The following is a 19,699-nucleotide window of genomic DNA, read 5'->3' as shown; positions in this document are numbered from 1 at the left end:
TAGAATATTAAGGGAAATTTTTTCATAAATACAGTAGTTGAAACCCGAATTGAATGAATGATATATAACCTCTAGACATGAAGTTTCAATTTACCAAGTATCCTATGCAAATTACACATGAATTACAATGAGTCACTCATCCCTACTGTCTCGGAGGCTATATAGATCTATTAATGTAGACATGATACTTCCTTTATTTCCTTATTTATTTATCAGCATATTTTATTTTTATGTATATTAGTTAATTCACATATTTTATTAATTTTAATGCTCTATATCTTCTTATCTAAGAGTGGTAAAGAAAACAGACAAAACATGATTTATTATATACTGATGAAAATTATCTCTTATCTTCTATTGCATAATTTTTAAAACTTTATTAATAACCTCTTTTTGGGTGAATGACAAGCCCAATGTTTTTCAGACAATTATATAATGAATATTTTATGATTCCTTAATTTCCTCTTTTTATCCAGATTTTAGTCTCACACACAATCGACAAGAAATTAAAGTAATGAAAAATATTTTTACATTTTCCTATCTCACTTTTGGAAGGTCTATAGTCTAAATCTAGATGATTACATGAAAAGGCATTTGGACATCATTATTCCAATATCCTATTTGATTCTTCATGAAATCATTGTCATGCCAAATTAAGATTAAGTATATTGATTTTTTTTCTTAGTTTTCTTGTTTGGAATTTTGGAGCCATAAAAGTAAAAAGGATCATTTATATCATACTCTTATCTTCTGTACCTATGTATTTATTCTTTTGGTTTATGGTACTCTTTTGATTGAGGGTTCCTGAGAGAGAACCTAAGCTCATTTTCAATTCACATGATATTGTAAAGATTTTTGAAAACTTAGTATTACCTGAAATTTCTCTGTATTTTTAATGCCTTGAAACTTCACTCCAATTATCCCTTTCTTTGTCTCTCTTTATATCTTTTTATACCAGTTTCTCTGAACCAAAACCTCTGTACACCTTTATATTCAATTAATAAAATATATGAATAACCATGTATTTATAGAAAAAAAAATTATTCATACATTCATTTTGATATTAGGTTATTTCCCCTTCAGCAGATATTTAAGTATAGTTTTGGCTTGTTATTTAAATTTCTATGCACCTGATGCTTAGATTCACGTGAGGTTGAAAGGTGTTTTTGGCCTCTACTTGCATGAGGTTCATGCTCTTAGACTAAAAGTGAGCATATTCAAAGTGATTAGAGTTATCACGACTTGCTGATTGCCTATTTTTCTAATGATTAATAAAGTTGATTCATAAGGTTAAAAGTGATACAATGGGGATGTTGATACAAGGGCTCCTTTGTGTATTTATCACATTTCAATGCATATAAAAAATTAATAATGAAATATGTGTAGGATTTGTTTGGAATTCATAGTGATTTTATCCGTTGCTTCCTTCATATACCTCGTTGATTTTGTTTCTCAATAAAAAATTTGTAAACATAGTCTCTCCTACAATGGGTTTGGGAATTAATTCAAATTTATCTCGCTTATAAATTATCTGCACTTAGAAGATACTTTTTGAAAAAGGTAACCGTTGGAGGCTACTTGTTAAGCAAGTAACCTCCATAACACTGTTTGAAATGGTCTAGTGACCCTAGATTTCTTGTATAAAAAGGGGAACTATGTATGAGTAAAAATATACTTTAAGCCCCAATCTTGTGCACTCTCTCTCTCTCTACTTTCTCTCTCTACACTTTCTCTCTCCTCCGATTTCTTCATTTCTACATGGTATCAGAGCAGGATTCCTGATTCTGTCTTTGGTATTTTTTTCTGGAGCTTAAGGGCATCCTACGGGAGGCTTCCTAAGGCGTCCAGAGAGTTGCTTCCGCTGCATCTACAGAGTTTTTAAGATTCACCATTGCAAATCGCTGCCTGCAGAACTCTGTCAAGCCTCTGCAGAACTCCGTCAACAGGGACCACTCAAAACAAGGTGACAAGGCCAAAATTGTTGATCTTCTTTACCAATATTTTTCTATCCGTCAGGGAGAGAAAAGCATCAAGGCTCATGCAAATGAGCTTAAGGGCATCTTTACCAATATTCTTCACCGAGCTAGATCATGTCTGGCCGCAGTCAACAGACCCAGTGGCAAGAGCTCAGTGGTCTACTCTCCGGCTCTGTCAACTCCTTTTCAGTGTAAACCCCGAATTCGAAGTCTGCAGAAGTCAGCTCTACAATCAAGCGGTAGAGCCCACTTTCGATGAAGCAGTTTCAAAGCTCATGACGGATGAGAGCCGCATCCTCAGAGAAAAGACCTCTGGCCCAGCTCATGGGGCCTATGTCTCCAAGAATTTCAAGCCCTCTGGATCTAATCAGAACCAGAGGCCACAGCAGAGGCAAGACGCACCACGAACCGATCCTGGACGGGTTCCCAGGGAGGATTGGGTGTGCACCTATTGCAAAAAGCCGGGGCATCTTCGAGAAAAATGTTGGAAGCTTCATGGAAAGCCTCCTCACATTGCTAAGGCTCATCTGGCCCACAATTCTCAGCAGGGGGGGACACAACTCCTACACCAGATGACTTCCGGATGGTTCTGCAGAAACTGCAGAGCCTTGAAAGCATGCTTGGCTCCACCAACGGCGCCATCATCCGGTCCACTTCAATGGCCAACTCTGGTAAAACTCAACTTCTCTCAAGTTTGAATAAATTTACCACAAATTCTAAAGCTGCATGGATTCTTGATTCTGGGGCAACTGACCATATGACTCATTCCAGACATTTTTTCACTGCATATGAGTCTTTGGCCCCAGGAAAATATGTCCAAACAGCAGATGGGTCTCTAATGCCTGTTGCAGGCTTTGGGCAGATGAACATACAACCCATAGGAACTCTTTCCTATGTATTGTATGTTCCCAAACTCTTCGTCAGCCTTGTTTCAGTCCAAAAATTAGTAAAACTACAACATTATAATATTCTGTTTGATGACATTGATGCTTATCTATGTCATAAGGTCCTCGGGTCGAAGATTGGGCTAGCTAGAGTTCAACACGGACTCTATTACCTTCCCGGACAAGAGCCATCTTGCTGGACGGGGCCCAAAGTGGCTGCTGTACAAGCATCCACAGAGGAGAAGATCATGGAGACCCATCAACGGATGGGTCACCCCTCTTTTCATCTTCTTAAACAACTTTTTCCGTCAATGTTTAAGGACACCGATTTGAAATTCTTAGTCTGTGATGCTTGTCAGTTGGGTAAATTTAAAAGAGAAACCTATCCTGTTAGTAATAATAGAACTAATACTCCTTTTAGTTTAGTACATTGTGATGTTTGGGGCCCATCACCTACTAGTGACTTATTGGGGCATAAATATTTTCTAATATGCACGGATGATCACAGTAGGTTCACTTGGGTTTTTCTGTTCAAACAGAAATCTGAAGTTACAAACTGTGTCAAGAACTTATGTGCTCTTGTTGCACAACGGTTTGGAAAAACTATAAAGGGAATTAGGACCGATAACGCTAAGGATTTCCTTAGCCAAGGATTAAGAGAATTCTTAGCATCTAAGGGGATGATTCATGAAACCTCATGTCCCTATACCCCTCAGCAGAATGGACTTGCTGAGAGGAAGATAGGAGATATTGTAGATAAAGCAAGAACTCTTCTTATTCAAGCAAATATGCCTCTTAACCTCTAGGGATTTGCAGTTATGACTGCAACTCACTTAATTAATCGATTGCCCTCCAAGAATCTGGACTTACAAAGTCCGGTACAGATTCTTGAGCAAAAGTATCCCACCGTCAGACTAAAAAATGACTTATCAGCCAAAATCTTTGGTTGTGTTGCTTATGTCCATAATCCTGGACATAAGCAAAATAAATGGTCATCAAAAGGATTAAAGTGTGTCTTTTTGGGTTATTCCAACACCCAAAAAGGATATAAAGTTTATCACCCAGTAACAAAAAAACATATGATCTCAAAGGATGTTGTTTTTTATGAAACTACGTTCTATTATAAGACTGATCGACACGACACCCTTCGGGACCTTAATTACCTTCAAAAGCTTACTGAAATCCCAGAATCTACTGAATCTGATACTGATAAGCTTGATCAGTCTCAAATTCAGCAACTCATACTTCATCTTCCTGAAGAAACCCAACTTCACCCACCTGTCATTCTTCCTGGATCTGATTCTGGTTCTACTGTTGTTTCAGAAAAATTTGAGACAACTCCAGAGCCATTATCAGCACCTGAATCAGAGACCATTACTGATCCTCCTCCACCAGAACATGTTGAAATGAGACCCACCGTCCTCCAACCCGGTAGTGGCGATTGGTCTATTGCACTTAGGAAGGGTAAAAGGTCCCGTGTCAAACCTAGACCACACCATACAGTGAATTTTTTAAAATTAACTACAGTTTCCCCATACTATCAAGCCTTCATTCTTAACGTCCAAGAAGGATATATCCCTAAATCTCCCCATGAGGCTTTGCAAATCCCTCATTGGAAGGAGGCAATGGATGAAGAGATGCGGGCTCTCTTACTGAATGATACTTGGGAGATTGTGGATCTCCCACGAGGAAAAAAGGCAGTTGAATGTAGATGGGTTCTTACATTAAAATGCACCATGGAAGTTACCAACAAGCCTAAGGCAAGGCTTGTTGCGAAGGGCTTTACTCAGACATATGGTATCGACTATCAGGAAACTTTCGCTCCTGTTGCTAAGATGAATACCATTCGAATTATTCTCTCATTGGCAGTTCACTTTGATTGGCCCCTACAACAGTATGATATTAAGAACGCCTTCCTTCATGGAGAGCTAAAAGAGGAGATCTATATGACCCTCCCACCAGGGTATGGTGATACAACACAATCAGGTAAAGTATGTAGATTAAAAAAGGCTTTGTATGGTTTGAAACAGTCCCCCACGGCATGGTTTGGTAAGTTCACCCAAGCTATGAAGAACTTGGGCTATCGTCAATGCAATGGTGAACATACCCTCTTCTTTAAACATTCTTCCTCCTTACTAACTATTCTTCTGGTTTATGTTGATGATATTATCATCACTGGCAGCAACATAGCAGAAATTAATACCCTGGAGAAACACCTTAGTTCAGTCTTCCAGGTCAAACAACTAGGCCCCTTAAAGTACTTCCTGGGCATTGAATTTGGCCGATCCTCTGCAGGGCTACTTCTGACCCAGCAGAAGTATACCCTAGAGCTTCTTGAGGAAACTAAACACCACAATTGTCGGGCTAGTGAAATTCCAATTGAGGCTAATCACCATCTTCTCCTTGATAACAATGAACAAAAGGTTGATGTCACTGCTTATCAGAAACTTATTGGCAAACTCTTGTATTTATCTCATACCCGACCTGACATATGTTATACTGTTAATGTACTCAGCCAATATATGCATTCACCTCGTATTTCTCATTTCCAAGCTGCTAACAGAGTTCTCAGGTATCTAAAGGGAACTCTTGGACTGGGCGTCACCTACCGAAGGATAGGGAAACTAGATTTGGTTTTATATACTGACTCTGATTTTGCAGGATCCAGGATGGATTATAAATCCACCTCAGGATACTGTACTCTCCTCGGTGGCAATCTAGTCACCTGGCGAAGTAAGAAACAGAGCGTTGTTTCTAAATCCAGCACTGAAGCCGAATTCAGAGCAATGTCCAAGGGCATTGATGAAGTAATGTGGATCCGCCACATGCTTGACAATCTCAAGATTCCATATGACAGACCAGTTTCAATCCGCTGTGACAACAAGTCTGCCATCTCCATTGCTCATGACCCTGTGTACCATGATCGGATGAAACATGTCAACATCAACAGGTTTTACATCCAAGATCACTTGGAACGTGGATTGTTAAAGACAGAGCATGTGGCCTCTGAAGATCAATGCGCTGACATCTTCATGAAGGGGCTACCCGGAAAAACCCTGCGGCAATTTCTCTCCAAGCTTGGAATGATGGGTGTCCATTCCAGCGCTTGAGGGGGAGTGTTAAGGACAGAGATACTAACTATTGGGCCCAAGGCCTTGTAAATGTATTAGCCTAACCCTAGGGCATTAATGGAACCACTAACATCCCTAGAATGCTGCTAATGGACCACTGGAAGGCCCATTAGCAGCCCAGCAATGGTCCCTTAAGGACCCATTACACTCCCACTAAGGGTCCATTAAGGGCCCATTAGTGAAGGCCCACTAGGGGCCTAAATATCAGGCCCACTAAGGGCCTGATATGTTCTGGGCCTGTCTAGGCAGGCCCAGAGTCCAACGGCTAGCAGAAACTAGCCGTTGGACCACTTCCAACGGTTACTTTTTGAAAAAGGTAACCGTTGGAGGCTACTTGTTAAGCAAGTAACCTCCATAACACTGTTTGAAGGGTCTAGTGACCCTGGATTTCTTGTATAAAAAGGGGAACTATGTATGAGTAAAAATATACTTTAAGCCCCAATCTTGTGCACTCTCTCTCTCTCTACTTTCTCTCTCTACACTTTCTCTCGCCTCCGATTTCTTCATTTCTACAGATACCAATGCAATATGAATATTAATCTGCCATTGAGTTCTTAATACTAGTTTGAAGCTTTCTGCTGCTCTACAGAAGGTTTCAACCTTGCTTTGTCGTTTCATGTATAACTGCCAGTGAATGATTGTCATTCGTGGATAGAACAATGATATGCGATTTTTATTGTACTAATACCCAAATCATCATGACGGCATGTTTTTTTCGTTTCTTCAACACTAACAAGATGGGTATCAGTTTTTAGCATATTTCTTAAATTCGTTCATTACCAATACAATTTCTGTACATGAAACATATTGTGATTCAATCTGCATCATTTGTTATTTTCCAAGTTTTCTCTATCCCTTGCAACTAATCAAAAGGTTCAGCGAAAATTATAACAATTAGCAATCATGCAATATGTAATCCTGCAGTATGTTATTCCATGCTCTGTATCTCTTGAACTAATTGCAGACTGTCTAATCAAGAGGGAGTTCGAGGAGGGTAAAGCTCCCATAAAGCCACCGTCGTGTCCTCCGAGGATGATGCCATTAGCCTGCAGTCAGCTGAGAAGCCCACTGAATTGCACTGCAGAGAACATCTTAAGGTTATCATAATCAGATCTTTAAAAATGTTTTACAGATTTTGCAATGCAGATTTTTTTATCCTCCATAAACATCAGTATAAGTGCATCTTGAATAGCTAAAAATTGAAATAAATATGGATAATTACGCAGAGAAACTGTAATCTGGACTCACCGTCGAGTTATGGTACTTCAATATTGCAAGAGGGGTTCCATTGCGATAATTGTAAATTCGAATCCTGGGAAATTTCGTTTCTTTCACATCAAAAGAGTACTTTTTTATGTTTGTTAGCCATGGTCATGGAAAGAAGGGCAGAAGAAAGCACCTGTGGTCCCATCCTGCTGTGGCTGCAATCTTATTGTCTTGACGAATTGTTATCCCTGATATTCCAGGTCTATCCAAAAGAATTTCCTTCTTGATGTAACACACGGCCTGTAATAAGCAGAGGAAATGATTATTATAACATAATAGAAGTTTGCGTTAAGAAATAATTAGGGTTGGTGATCAATTCATCATTATAGTCATCCAACTTTAGGCATGAATGAAATGGCGATGGCAATGGTAATTTTTCATCAAGCGCTGGATGACGATAAACTTGAGGATGACAGATCTTGGAAAACAGATGATGATGATGAGTCATCATCGTAAGCTGGTCATCTTCATCATTGGTATCGAACTAGGATTGGGTGATCGTCATCATCCTTATCTGCAAATATTGTTATTGCCTTCCACACCGTCATTCCCAAGTATTTTTTTATTCGTCATCCGTGTTTGTGCTGGGACGAATGTTGATGATCACTCGTCATCAACTGATAGGTGACGATGACGATTCAGCATTGTACACTCGTCAAATTCTTCATCGTCATATTCATCATCGATGACGATGGATCCATTAACATGATTCCCCAATTCCAACTTTGTCATACATGTTTGTCCTTAAATGAATGACGATGACAATTAGTCATCAAACAAAGAATCAGTCTGTTGCAGAAACGCCTTCTCTCCGTTTCCCATTATTTTACTCCTATTTGAAGAGACTGAAGACATCAGCCTAAATTTCCGCAAACAAATAATAGACGGCTCTTGAACTCAGAAACACTAATAACCACTGAAATTACTCTACCGCTCTCAAAATCCAAAAGTTCAACTCCATATTGCAATTAAGTGAGTGGTTTTCCACGCACACATTTTCCAGACTATAATAAATAACAAAAGCTCATCAGCAGCTTTCGGTGGATCTTCCCAAATCCTACAGATCAGCTAACCATATTATGTTTAGGCGGGTGGTTCTCCACATGCATGTCTTACTAACAAAAATAACTATGATAAATTTGAAATTGAAAAACTACCCTCATTAATCAGCTTGAGGTGCCACCCTTAGCACCTTATAGCTGTCACCAAAATCCCCAGTGCAAGGAGAAAAAACAGGCAAAATAATAAAGATCAGTACAGCGAGTATTGGAAAAGCAGAATAAAGACTATGATTCTCAATAAAATGAAAAACTTAACGCAAAAAATTCATTTCTAGCCATACCATACAATGATCGAGAGTAAAAAAACAAATTTTGTTGTCAGCAGAGCCAGAGATGCCGCCATTACATGCACCATCTACCGAGATGCTCAGCACTACAAAACAATTGATTAAACCAATGTACTTAAGAAGTTAATTCAATGAAAACCAGGGAGGACATGAATTCCATTTAGAATTTCCAGCAAGAATTTAATATTACACCAGCCTCGGCATGAAAATCAGCAGTAGCGAGAGGAACACGTGAATTTCGCATGTCCCACCAAACCATGCTTCCATCTTCATACCTGAAATATTGCATAATTGAAATAATTAGTGCACGATAAGAAATTATGCATCAAACGACTATTAGAGATCTACAAGTATAACATTAAAAATATATCTCAACATTAAACAAGATTAAGGCAAGAAAAGTCATTTATCTTAACCCAACATGTAAGATGTAGTGTAAATGTGATAAGATCCGCATGAGGACTTATAAAAGGAAGAATACCAAGCTGTCCAATATACCACGTGCCATATTAGTGTCACCTGTCCAAAGCAAATAAAAGGGATGGCCGGAAGTGGAGGATATCAAAAGATCAGAATTGAAGACAGACCTAACATGACGAGAAACTGTTGTGTTACGAATACTTGGAGTAGATACATGAGAAGAAAGAAGAGACGATGACGATGCAGGAAGGAAGCAATCCCACAAGATTTGACTAGTCAGCACGTGCAAGATACACATCCTGACTAAGACATCACTATTGAGGGGGAAAGCCACCATCCAAAAGGGGGAATTATAGAAAGACACAAGGGGGGCTAGGACACCATCTTCTTAACTGGGAAATTGGTTCTCGGTGGAGAGGACAGCAGGGCGATGGGTGCATGAGAGAGATGAAGATCTAGCGGGAGATGACCGACCGCGATGACAGGAGCAGGGAGAATAGGAGACTGAATTTGGAAAACCTATCAGAGGCAGCTTCTTGCTATACGGGAGATTTAATCTGCTGGAGCGGAATTCTCTACTCGGGAATCAGATCGGAAGAAGGCTTGGGGAGAGATCTCTGATCAAGTTATGGTGATACCTCTACAGCATTCTTGGTGAACTGGATTTCAAATTGCAGCCATATCATGTTTCTGCAGCAACCAAAGTGCTGGAGCACCTAGGAGATCCTCCCCCTCCAGAAGAGAGCAGAAGATACTGTCAATACCTTTACTCATTTCCTTTCTCTTCCATTTACCCTATCTGTCACTCTCCATCTCCATCTCCATCTCTCTATACATTCGTGTCAACCATCATCCATTCAGGTCGTGAGGATTTGCTTCTGGGATTCAAATCCGTTGAGAATTATTACAGCTCATTATATTGTAGAACTCATATATTTGACTGCCACCAGGAATGTATCTGATAGAATCCTATTAGGAGCCTGAAACAGTGCAACGTTTTTTGGACTAATGGGATATAAATACCTTAGAATGTACTCAACTGGGCAGCTACCAATCATTTCACTATCTACTCTTTCTTCCCTTGAATCTGCTGCTACTCCGATGGATCAATGTTGGGGACCATATCAATGTTATCAGAGCATTGGCTCTGGATGGAGGAAATGAAAGAAGAATGAAAACGTTTTCAAGAATAGTGTCGGGTAAGCTACGTAGATGGTGAAGCTATTTGATCAGAACTTCAGTGAATTTGGATCATGTTCAAGATTGAGATTATGAAAAGGGGGGTACATCTGGGGGCAGTGCATAAGGTTAGGAATTGGAGGAAGCATAACTTTGGTAGGAGGCTAATGTCTTCAAGAAAAAATCCAAATAGTCTCCGAAAGCAGTATCCCCCTCCAACCATGCCACCACACCATTTGTCACTTTGCCTTCTGAACATGCAGCAACAGACATAGCGCAGGCCACAACAACCACCATAGTTGCCACAGAATCTGCTGTAGCTGCAGAGCCTGCAGCCCCTTCGGCCATAACCACCCCATTTTGCATTGCCACAACTATCACAATCGGAGCTGCTGCAACACAGCCCACGTTGCCATGGCCCAAGCTGGCAGGACCCAACCCGACTGGCCCATCTGTTGTCCAAGAGGTGCCTAATCTGCGCTCCATCCCAGAACCAACCACAGTTCAACCCACGGTACTCTGGTCAAAACTGTGGCTCAGTGAGGTTCAACCATGAAATTTTTTGGGGGTCCTCAAAACTAATCTCCCATTAAAAACTAGCCAAACTCTGAGGGCACTCTAAAGGACATCAGCAAGTCTATTTATCCCGAATATCTTTTATGGTGAGAAAAATTGAAAGGGTACGAAGTTTTTAACCTAGCGCAGAAAAGAGCAAAAAGAATTTTTTTTTTTGGAAGAAAGATAAAAAAAAAATAGATTCAGTGCTCCCAGCAATAACCGCCAACGTTCAGGTATGAAGCATAAATATTGACCACAGTTGACGCCCTTAAAGCATCATGAAACGATTTGACCAGGGACAAGATCACAGAGAAGAATACACAAGACATCTTTCCTTCATATTCCAATCAATGAAAACGAGAATCATGGCTTCAACTGTAGTAGTTTTTCTATTATAGCAATTCCATAAAATGTACGATATAAATCATTTTGTTAGAAACAAACTAAGACTAGCAAAACGCAAATAAACAAGAAAAGATAGGAAGCAACTTAATTAAATATGAAGCAAAAAATCGATATCGTCTTTGGTGAGAAAGCATACCCAGCTAGAATATTCAAGACTCCGGTAGAGTTTCCAGGGAAGAAAGCTTGGACAGCCATGCACATTCCTAAGCCATTGAAGTGATTCCATTTGAAGAAGCATCGATTAAGATATGAAGATGCACTACATCTTAAGATAAGACATGATGACATGACGTCGATGTGTGTCAAAAAAGTAAAAACCGATTACAAAAATGGATTCTTCTATGACAGTGTGCATTCAGCATGAATGAGAAAACGGAACCAAATATAAAAATTTCGACTCCAGTTTTATTTATGGCTTTCTGAATGAAAAAATGGCCTATCCCACAAGCTACGTTTAAGAAAAGATTCAGGGAAAGAAAAGCAATTGAAAATATTTAGAAATACTAAACTAATCTGTAATGGAGAGGAGGAACAATGTGGCAGGTTTATATTATAAAGGAAGGTAATGGGAAAATCCATTCTTTAAATGGTCAAAAATTCCCAACCCATTCTGACGGAGAAAATAAATACCACACGTTATTAGACCTTTGTATCTGTTGGATTCCTCATGTCTGTCCTTGAACGACTCATAGAACACAGTAACAATGACTTCTTCGGCGTCTGATTGACTTGCAACCGAAGACGATATATATATATATAGAATGAGACAAACCCCAAATAGTGACGAAACCAGATCCAATAAGATAGAGAAAAAGGAACTACAGCAGAGTAGTTCTCCTACTACAACTGAAGAGTAACAGAAGTACTAGGATGATAGTCTCCTGGCGAGGCCGGATCGGCTCTCCTTGCGGTCGAGGAATGAGCTGGATAAGCTCCCTCCTCCTCGAGAGAATCTCCCACGTAACAGACTCTGAGAAAAAATGTGTGCCCCCTCCTCTGACGAGATTCCTCTTTATTCCCTTCTGCGAATAACATTCTCATTCTGTTGATCTGTGCTCCAGGCTGGTACGTGACATGGCATCCCTCCTATATTTTATTTAACAGCATCCTCGTCAATGCATATCTCCTTTCTTAATTATCTTTTCTACCAATAAATTTTTTCTCTCTCATGTACTGACCTGGTGTAAATAATATGCCTCTCTTCATGGAAAAACACATCACTTTCCTGTTTCTAACAAGATTGTCAGTCAATTTTATCATAAGATACAGAGTGAGCAAGGACATATCAACATCATACAACGACATAAGGAAGGAGGGTCTTCAGAGGGATAGAAAGGAAGTGATGAGACAGCTTGTCAAGTTTTCAAAATTTAGGCATCGCTTTACACCAGGTCAGTACAGCAGGCCAGGAAAACGGCAAGGTAGGGCTCAAACATGCTGCCCTGATCATATCCCCAGATTGTGCAGATATAGCCATTTCAATGACATGAGTTTTGAGCTCACAAAATGCACAAGCCTATTGAAAGACTTAGTGAGGTTGATGCATACCATTACATCTCTGAGTCATCTAGTCAGGAAATCATGCAGATTACTAGGGCAACAAATCCTTGAATTGTGTCAAGCCTAGGCCAGTGGTTCATTTGCCACCACTCAATTTTGCCACCTATGTGAAGAGGATGCTAATGCAAATCATGGCATCTGTCAGCCGTTCCACAACAACACCTATGTCTCTAGGCATTTCTCATTTGATTTGGGTTTGCAGCTGTGGGCTTCAATCCTAGATGGTAAGTACCAAATTCCTGGAAGGCCATGACACTAGTGGGACTCAGAGGGAAAGCAAACCTGGTAGTGGGTCAGGGGGGAGGTCAGGAGGGGGATGCAGGAAAATTTTGGATAATCAAGAGATTGTATTTCTCTCCTTTCACGAGCAAAAAGTTGGGTGGTAGTTTGGGGCCCTAGGTGTTAGCTGTACTGAACCTACAGAGTCTTTTTAGTAAACATTTTTCGATGGGTTAGTTCTGCTTTTAACAGCTAGGAAGGCTGTCTTGGTAAGCCTCTAAACCTCTTAACCTCTCCATCAATTTTATGCCTTGCCGGGGGGACCTATATCTTACCAAATAGTACATCAAACTCTTAGAAGACCGCTTTTGCATACCTCATCAATCTAAGATATCTAACCAGTGTGGTCCCTGAAGCACCATGGAGGATATACCGTACAGTGATCAATTGCACTGTCTCATCGCAAAACTTGGTCACCATTTATGCCAAGCTTGTCAAGTAGGAAGGGCTGACATGATATTTGCATGGATGAGGAACATTACCTCGTATCTAGCCTTCATGTTGATGTTGGGAATGTTTTTCGGCAACACTATTGAGTACGGGCCCATGGCCACTTGGCATGATCCAGTGTAGATCATGCCCAGATTTTCTTCCCTGACATTCACAGAATCTAGGTGCAGCTTTACACCCACTGAAGGGCCAAGAAAAGCAGCAGGGTAGATCTTAAAATGCCAACCCCAAACATATCCAGGGACTCGTGTGCCAGGAGCCACTACAGTAGCTCAATTTTTGAACTTAAAAATTGTCCAAGCATTAGAACTCACTTAGTGAGAGCGGAGCAAATGTAAAACATGCAATCTGTAAGAACGGAAGCTTTTTAAAGAGCAAAAAAACGTCATTGTTTCTTCTCATTTCTTAGGGTTATTACATTGGCATGTTTGCCACCACTTAACTTTGGTATAGATGGCAAGGATGGGTGCCTAAATGCACATCTTGGTGTCTGCCAGCCATTCCATAACTGCTACTATGCAACTGGCTACTACTGATTCCATTGGATGTGATCCTGTCAGCCCCAAGGGCAAAGGAAAGCCTAGTTGAATAGGCACAGTTATGGAATTTAAGCCTAGTTGCTGGCAGACACCAAGATGTGCATTTAAGCACTCCTTTTTGTCATCTTTACTAAAGTTAACAGGCCGCAAATTGATATGTTCTTTACTAGAACTCATTGACGAATTCAAGAAACAGTTCCCACTTCAGGAAAGGCTGACAGTTGCCAAGGCTAGATGTGGATTGATCCTGCGACCAGAGGAGGGCCGAGTCCACACCAGGCTTCTCTGTTCTTGATTAATTCTCTCCTCCTGATCTTCCATCCTTACATTGTGATTGTTCAGAACTCTACTCGTTGCAAGTTCATTATTCTAACCTCCACAACACAAGATCGAGGACACGCCTCTATCACAAACGAACCACCATGTTGCATAGGGCTCAACTCAAGGATATTCTGCTGAAGTCATATGTGTGCTTTTCTGATTAGATTGCATGTCTAACATTAGCACCACTCTCCCCAAGTCCATTCAAAGGTTTGCGCAATTTTCGACTTTAAAAACTTGTGCCACAGGAGTGGCTCCCTGTGCATAAAGTCCATGGACATTATTGGGGTTGCGACGTTAAAGACCTGCCTCTGCTCCTGGCCCTTCAGTGTCAACACACTGTTGCCATTGGGTTGGCAAATCTAGTACTGGTCCACGTGGCATTATGCCTCCTTTCTGGGAACCCTACTCGATAGTATTTTTTTGAGAGGCCTACTTAATAGTGTATCTAAGAACTTTTCCTAGCTATGTGCTCTCGGCAATCCCCATCTTCTACCTCTCGGTAGCAGAGCTTCCTACAGGACTCAGTAAGCAGCTCGAGGGCATGATGAGGAGATTCTTATGGAAAAGAACAGGGGAAGAAGGGTGGGAGAGATACCACAGTATCTTGGGACACAGTGTGCAGACTGACCAGCAAGGGGGACTAAGAATGGCACATTTTCAGGACGTGAACCTTGCCCTCTTGGCCAAGTGGGTGAGCATAATTATGGGACCAGAGGTGGACAACTATGGTCCAGGGATAAATTGGGAGAGAGGCACAGCCCCAATCAGAGGAGAATTGGTGCTCCAGCAAGGGCTGAGACATGTGTTCCCTCAAGTCCAAGAATTTTTGAAGCCAATCTGGGGGATGGAGGCACTCACTGATACTGCTGGGATTTGTGATCAACCCAAGACTCGCTACGCAGAAAATTCCTGCGTCTTTTTGCCTTTGCATAGAACACCAACGCAACTGTTTGGGAATGTTGGGATGGCACCTAGAACCTGGTGTACGCCGTCAACCTTTCTGACCAGAGGAAGGGGGAGCATATGAGGATACAACAATCTCTAATCCAACTGAAACTATCAATCGGGGAAAGCAATTGATTGAGATGGAAGGGCGAAGTTTTTTTTGTTCGAGAGGCATATGAGCGGCTCAGGCACAAGCGGTTGATGGAGGAAAGACCATTCATTTAAGCATCCGAAGTGATCTGGAAGCAAAAGATCCCCCTAATGTCCGACTCTTCGGCTGGTTACTCTTACAATGAAGGCTGACAACACAGATACTCACGAAGAAATAGGCTCCAGAAACCCCGATGGAGTGCTTGTTGTGCACAATAGGAGAAGAAGACTGCTCTTGTGCTTGTTGTGCACAAGAGGAGAAGAAGACTGCTCTTATCTATTTTTGAATGCCTGTTTGCAAGGGCCATATGGGATAGACAGGCAAATACTGGGGCGGAGGAATCATCAGAGAAGGCTGTTAAGACCCCCCTAAGGGTTTACCAGAGAAGGAAGTCGAAAAGGCCCCTTGATGTTTCAACTTCCGCTGGGGACGCTTCGACTTCCCCTGACTTTTCAACTTCCCTGGGGGGCGCTTCGACTTCCCTGGGGGACGTTTCGGCTCCCGACCAACCCTCTATTTAAGAGAGGAGACTACGGAGCTGGGAGGCAGAGAAAATCCTATCGTGAGTCCCCTCCTCTCTCTCTCTCTCACCCTTTTACCCTGACCCTAACTCCTCTCCTTCTTGTTCCTACAGCGACCTTAAACCCAGCAACCGAGCCTCCTGCCGACAAGGGGAGCGAGCATGCTCCACTCCGGTCCTTTCTGTTTTCCCTCTATCCTTTCCACCTTTTCCCAATTGTTCTGTGTTCGAACTTTGTTGAGGACAGCGTTTTGGAGTTTTCATTACGAGTATCAGTGGGTCTCAACAAAGGCCTTCTGGAACTCTCTACGAGCAGGAGCTCAAATGGGACGGGAAGCATGGGGACAGCCTTTTGCTGGGCTTTGGGAATATGACTCCATCACAATGCAGTTATCTTCAAAGGAAGGAGGTCACTGGCCGACAAAGTTGCCCAGGATGTGGGGGGTTTAATTTCAATCTTGTTTGGCAAGGGTGACCAATGGGGTGGGAATCCCATTGGTTCACAAATGTTTGACTGCTATTTTTCACTCCTTATATCAATAGGATCAGGATAATCACCAAACTCAGGGGACTCTTTCTCTAATTGTTTGAAAAAAAACCTCACTGCTGAGAACAAGGTATACTTGGGGCACCATGTAGGGCTTTCCTACTTGACTGGCTAGACATAGATGGTGATCGAATCTGGCAATGAGATTATGTGGTTTATCATTGTGGCATAGATCCACCATGATATTTATGATAGTTCCCACACTGGCTATAAACTTCAGTTCAAGCAACGCAGGAAATTTTTGAAGTTCCATACACAGAAACCAAATAGACATCAAAATAGGTCTTAAGATCCACTAAAAACCAAGAAATTCACAAAAGGAATTGTCCCTGACTTACAATCTCAAAAATGTTAGTTCAGGTCAGCAATCATTGTATTGCTGATAATGGAGCAAAACAAGGGAAAGAAAAAGTGTTTTTTTTTCTGAGTGATCTACGAATGTTTTTTTGTAGATTGCACACGTGGTTTTTTCCCATCATCTCCTAAAAGATAAAACTTGATTTCTGAGTATATAGAATGGCATGTACATGATTCAACGAGCCAAAAAAAGTAGCGTCTGATCTAGAAGAACCAATGTGTAAATACGTTAGCCATACCTCTTGGTTTCACAACGCTTCCAGCAGGATCTTGTCCATTATCTTCCGGGAAACGTGAGACCCTTTTTCCATTGTTGATATCCCAAATTTCAACCTGCACATTACCAAATTTATATTCCAAGCACATGGATGTAATCTGGTGGCAGGGAGAAACAACATGCCACCTTGGAAGAGTCTTCCCCTGCCAGAGCCAGCAGTATTGGCTCCTCTGCATGAGAGCCTGGGTAATTATAATACAAACTATATTCGAAACTATAACTATAAAGGTGGTTTAAAATCACAACAATAGAAACCTCCTATGCTTCCATCATTATGCAATATATCTGGTTCTTCGGTTCCGTCATTTAAAGTGGGCAACAGCTGTGAGTCATCACCAGATGAACACTGCACGGGGGTATTGGCAGCCTCAATGGCAGGAAACTTTGCTAGAGAAAACTTGCAAAAGTGATATGAGTTGGTCCGGAATGAAACCAGAGGCTCCCTACAAAATAAACGAAAAAAAATTAAAACAAATTTCTACGCTACTCAAGCTTTTAAAATAAGGAATAACATAGTTCTATCTGCTTATGAAGGATCGAGACAATACACCATGTCAATAGATCTGTCTACATAAGAGAAGCATAACATTTTATAACACATGTATTAAGATTCAAAGACCTCAGCACAGAGAATCATCTAACACGATCTCTCAAAGTCGTGAGGCGAAAAGCAAAGACGAAATTGAACGACTAGTTAGCCATGAATTACAGTGAATGAGCGCAGAGAAGTATCTACCGAGAGAGTCCTCCTTCTGCAACGGCCCAGCACTTGCAAGTTCCATCTCTCCCCTGGCTGCATCAAACAACAGAAGTTTACGTTAACCATTCCCATTGTACGAGACAAAGAATAATAAAAGTCCCCAAAAACATTAAATTACACAATTAAAAAACTTAACCTTGAAAAATAAATAGCAAAACACAGAAAAGCACACCTAAGAACTCTCTCACCCAGCGAGGGACCGGTGGCGACAGAGTACACGCCAGAAACTCCGCCATGCGCCCTGAATTTCCCCAAGATTAAAGCTTTAAAGGAAGAAACATGTAAGAGCGACGGTAAAATTTAAGGAAAATGTAAAAGACCAAGTAGACGACAAAGCTCGGTGCTGGACCGCGTCCCAGAGTCTGAGCTCCCCATCCGCTGACCTTCTCGCAATACAAGAAAAAACATCGAATTGGGGTCAGAGACTTGTATAACATGCATCAAAACAAGTCCGGAATGCAAATTTGTACGAATTAGGATAGTTTTGCGACAGGAACTGCGTAGCGAGAGAATCGCTTACCCGGTGAACAGAAGCGGCTTGGAGTGATGGAAGCAGAGGTCCATCACGGACGCGCGGTGGCCCCTAAGGACGGCAACGGGGTCGGGCGGAGGACGGCGCCTGCTGCCGCTCATGGCTTACTGGAGCAGAGAGGAAAATCCAATACTGGTTTTGGCGCTAAGTACTGAAAGATACCTCAGTCAAAGGTAGCAGTCCTTATGAACCTGGCACTCGCTAGGCAGTAGCCACTAGGCACTAGAAGTTAAACCCAAATTTGAAGTTTAATGATTCTGCTCTGCACTATAATTTTTAAATAAGATTATAGTGCAGGGACGCGGACAGGACGGTTTTTTCGTCCCAGCATGAAAAAATTGTCCCGTCCACGAGATTGGACAAAAACCAGGACAGAAATTCATTCCGGGACGTATGGACGGGAGGATTTTCCTATCGTTGGACGAAAAAACCGTCACGTCCGAAGGTCTCGGACAATGGACCGTAAGGGATGGACGAAAATTTGTCAGATTTGCTTCCGACGGTTGAGATATTGCCACGTGGCATCGCTTAATTAATTTCTTGGCATTTTGCATCAAAGTCCCTGCTTTTTTTTTAGCGCACAAACTAACGCCACCCAAAAGTAATTGTACATATGTCATTCTGCTTTCTCTCTCCTCCATATTTTCCTAAAAACTTAGAAAAGTATATTAAAATTTTAAAACATGATTTTTTTCGTCCGAGAAGAGGGATGGTGCGGTTTTTCTCCAGACGAGACGAAACTGGCAAAGTCGGGATGCGGACAGGATGATTTTTTCATCCTGGGACGAAAAAACCAGCCCGTCCACGACCTGCCCTGACTCCGGACGTTGGAGGGGACGGTCTTCATTCCGTCCCATCCATCGTCCACGTCCTGGATGCTCCGGAATTATAGGTTACATGGGTTCTTCAGTTGGTGGTTTCCGGGCTAGGGACCGCCTAGTCACGTGAGGTCGTTGTGCGGTGCGGTTTGAATTTTTCCGAAAGGCTATCTACGGCGTTTCAGCCCTAGGGACCCTTTTTTGTTTCTCTCTCTCTCTCTCTCATCTTTCTATCTTTCTCTGTTGATTTTATGATATTTATACAGCCATTTCAGACATAAATTTCATTAAAAAATATTTTCTAATGTCATCAAATACCATTTGGATTTATTTAAATCTTTGTATTTTTTTCCAATTTTCTGACAATAAATTGATAAATAAAAAATATTTATAAGTTTGAAAACACATTTTTTAGATCTATTAAAATACTTTTTGGAGTTTATTATATTTTTGGAATGATATTCTGATTTCCC

The 19,699-nt window shown here is 41.3% G+C and overlaps 1 protein-coding gene across 2 annotated transcripts; it reads right to left on the bottom strand.

Annotated features, from left to right (window-relative positions):
* Positions 1-6,865: 6,865 nt before the first annotated feature.
* Positions 6,866-18,564, bottom strand: EMB2757 (Transducin/WD40 repeat-like superfamily protein). Of its 2 annotated transcripts, none has more exons than XM_078592256.1 (13): positions 18,397-18,564; positions 18,197-18,259; positions 18,049-18,117; positions 17,853-17,909; positions 17,372-17,559; positions 17,243-17,298; positions 17,079-17,172; positions 11,304-11,370; positions 8,798-8,880; positions 8,600-8,691; positions 7,391-7,497; positions 7,240-7,303; positions 6,866-7,069 (listed from the first exon to the last, which is right to left on the bottom strand). In XM_078592256.1, the coding sequence occupies exons 1-13, from the start codon at positions 18,507-18,509 to the stop codon at positions 6,965-6,967; spliced, it is 1,158 nt and encodes a 385-aa protein (XP_078448382.1). In that variant the 5' UTR covers positions 18,510-18,564; the 3' UTR covers positions 6,866-6,964. The 2 variants fall into 2 exon arrangements, with proteins under 2 accessions (XP_078448382.1, XP_078448383.1); XM_078592257.1 differs by having other exon boundaries at positions 17,243-17,286.
* Positions 18,565-19,699: the final 1,135 nt, after the last annotated feature.

This window comes from Wolffia australiana, chromosome 2, assembly GCF_029677425.1.
Source record: "Wolffia australiana isolate 7733 chromosome 2, ASM2967742v1".
Taxonomy (NCBI): domain Eukaryota; kingdom Viridiplantae; phylum Streptophyta; class Magnoliopsida; order Alismatales; family Araceae; genus Wolffia; species Wolffia australiana.
The sequence above is the reverse complement of the archived record's forward strand: the minus strand, read 5'-3'. Positions and strand labels throughout refer to the sequence as shown.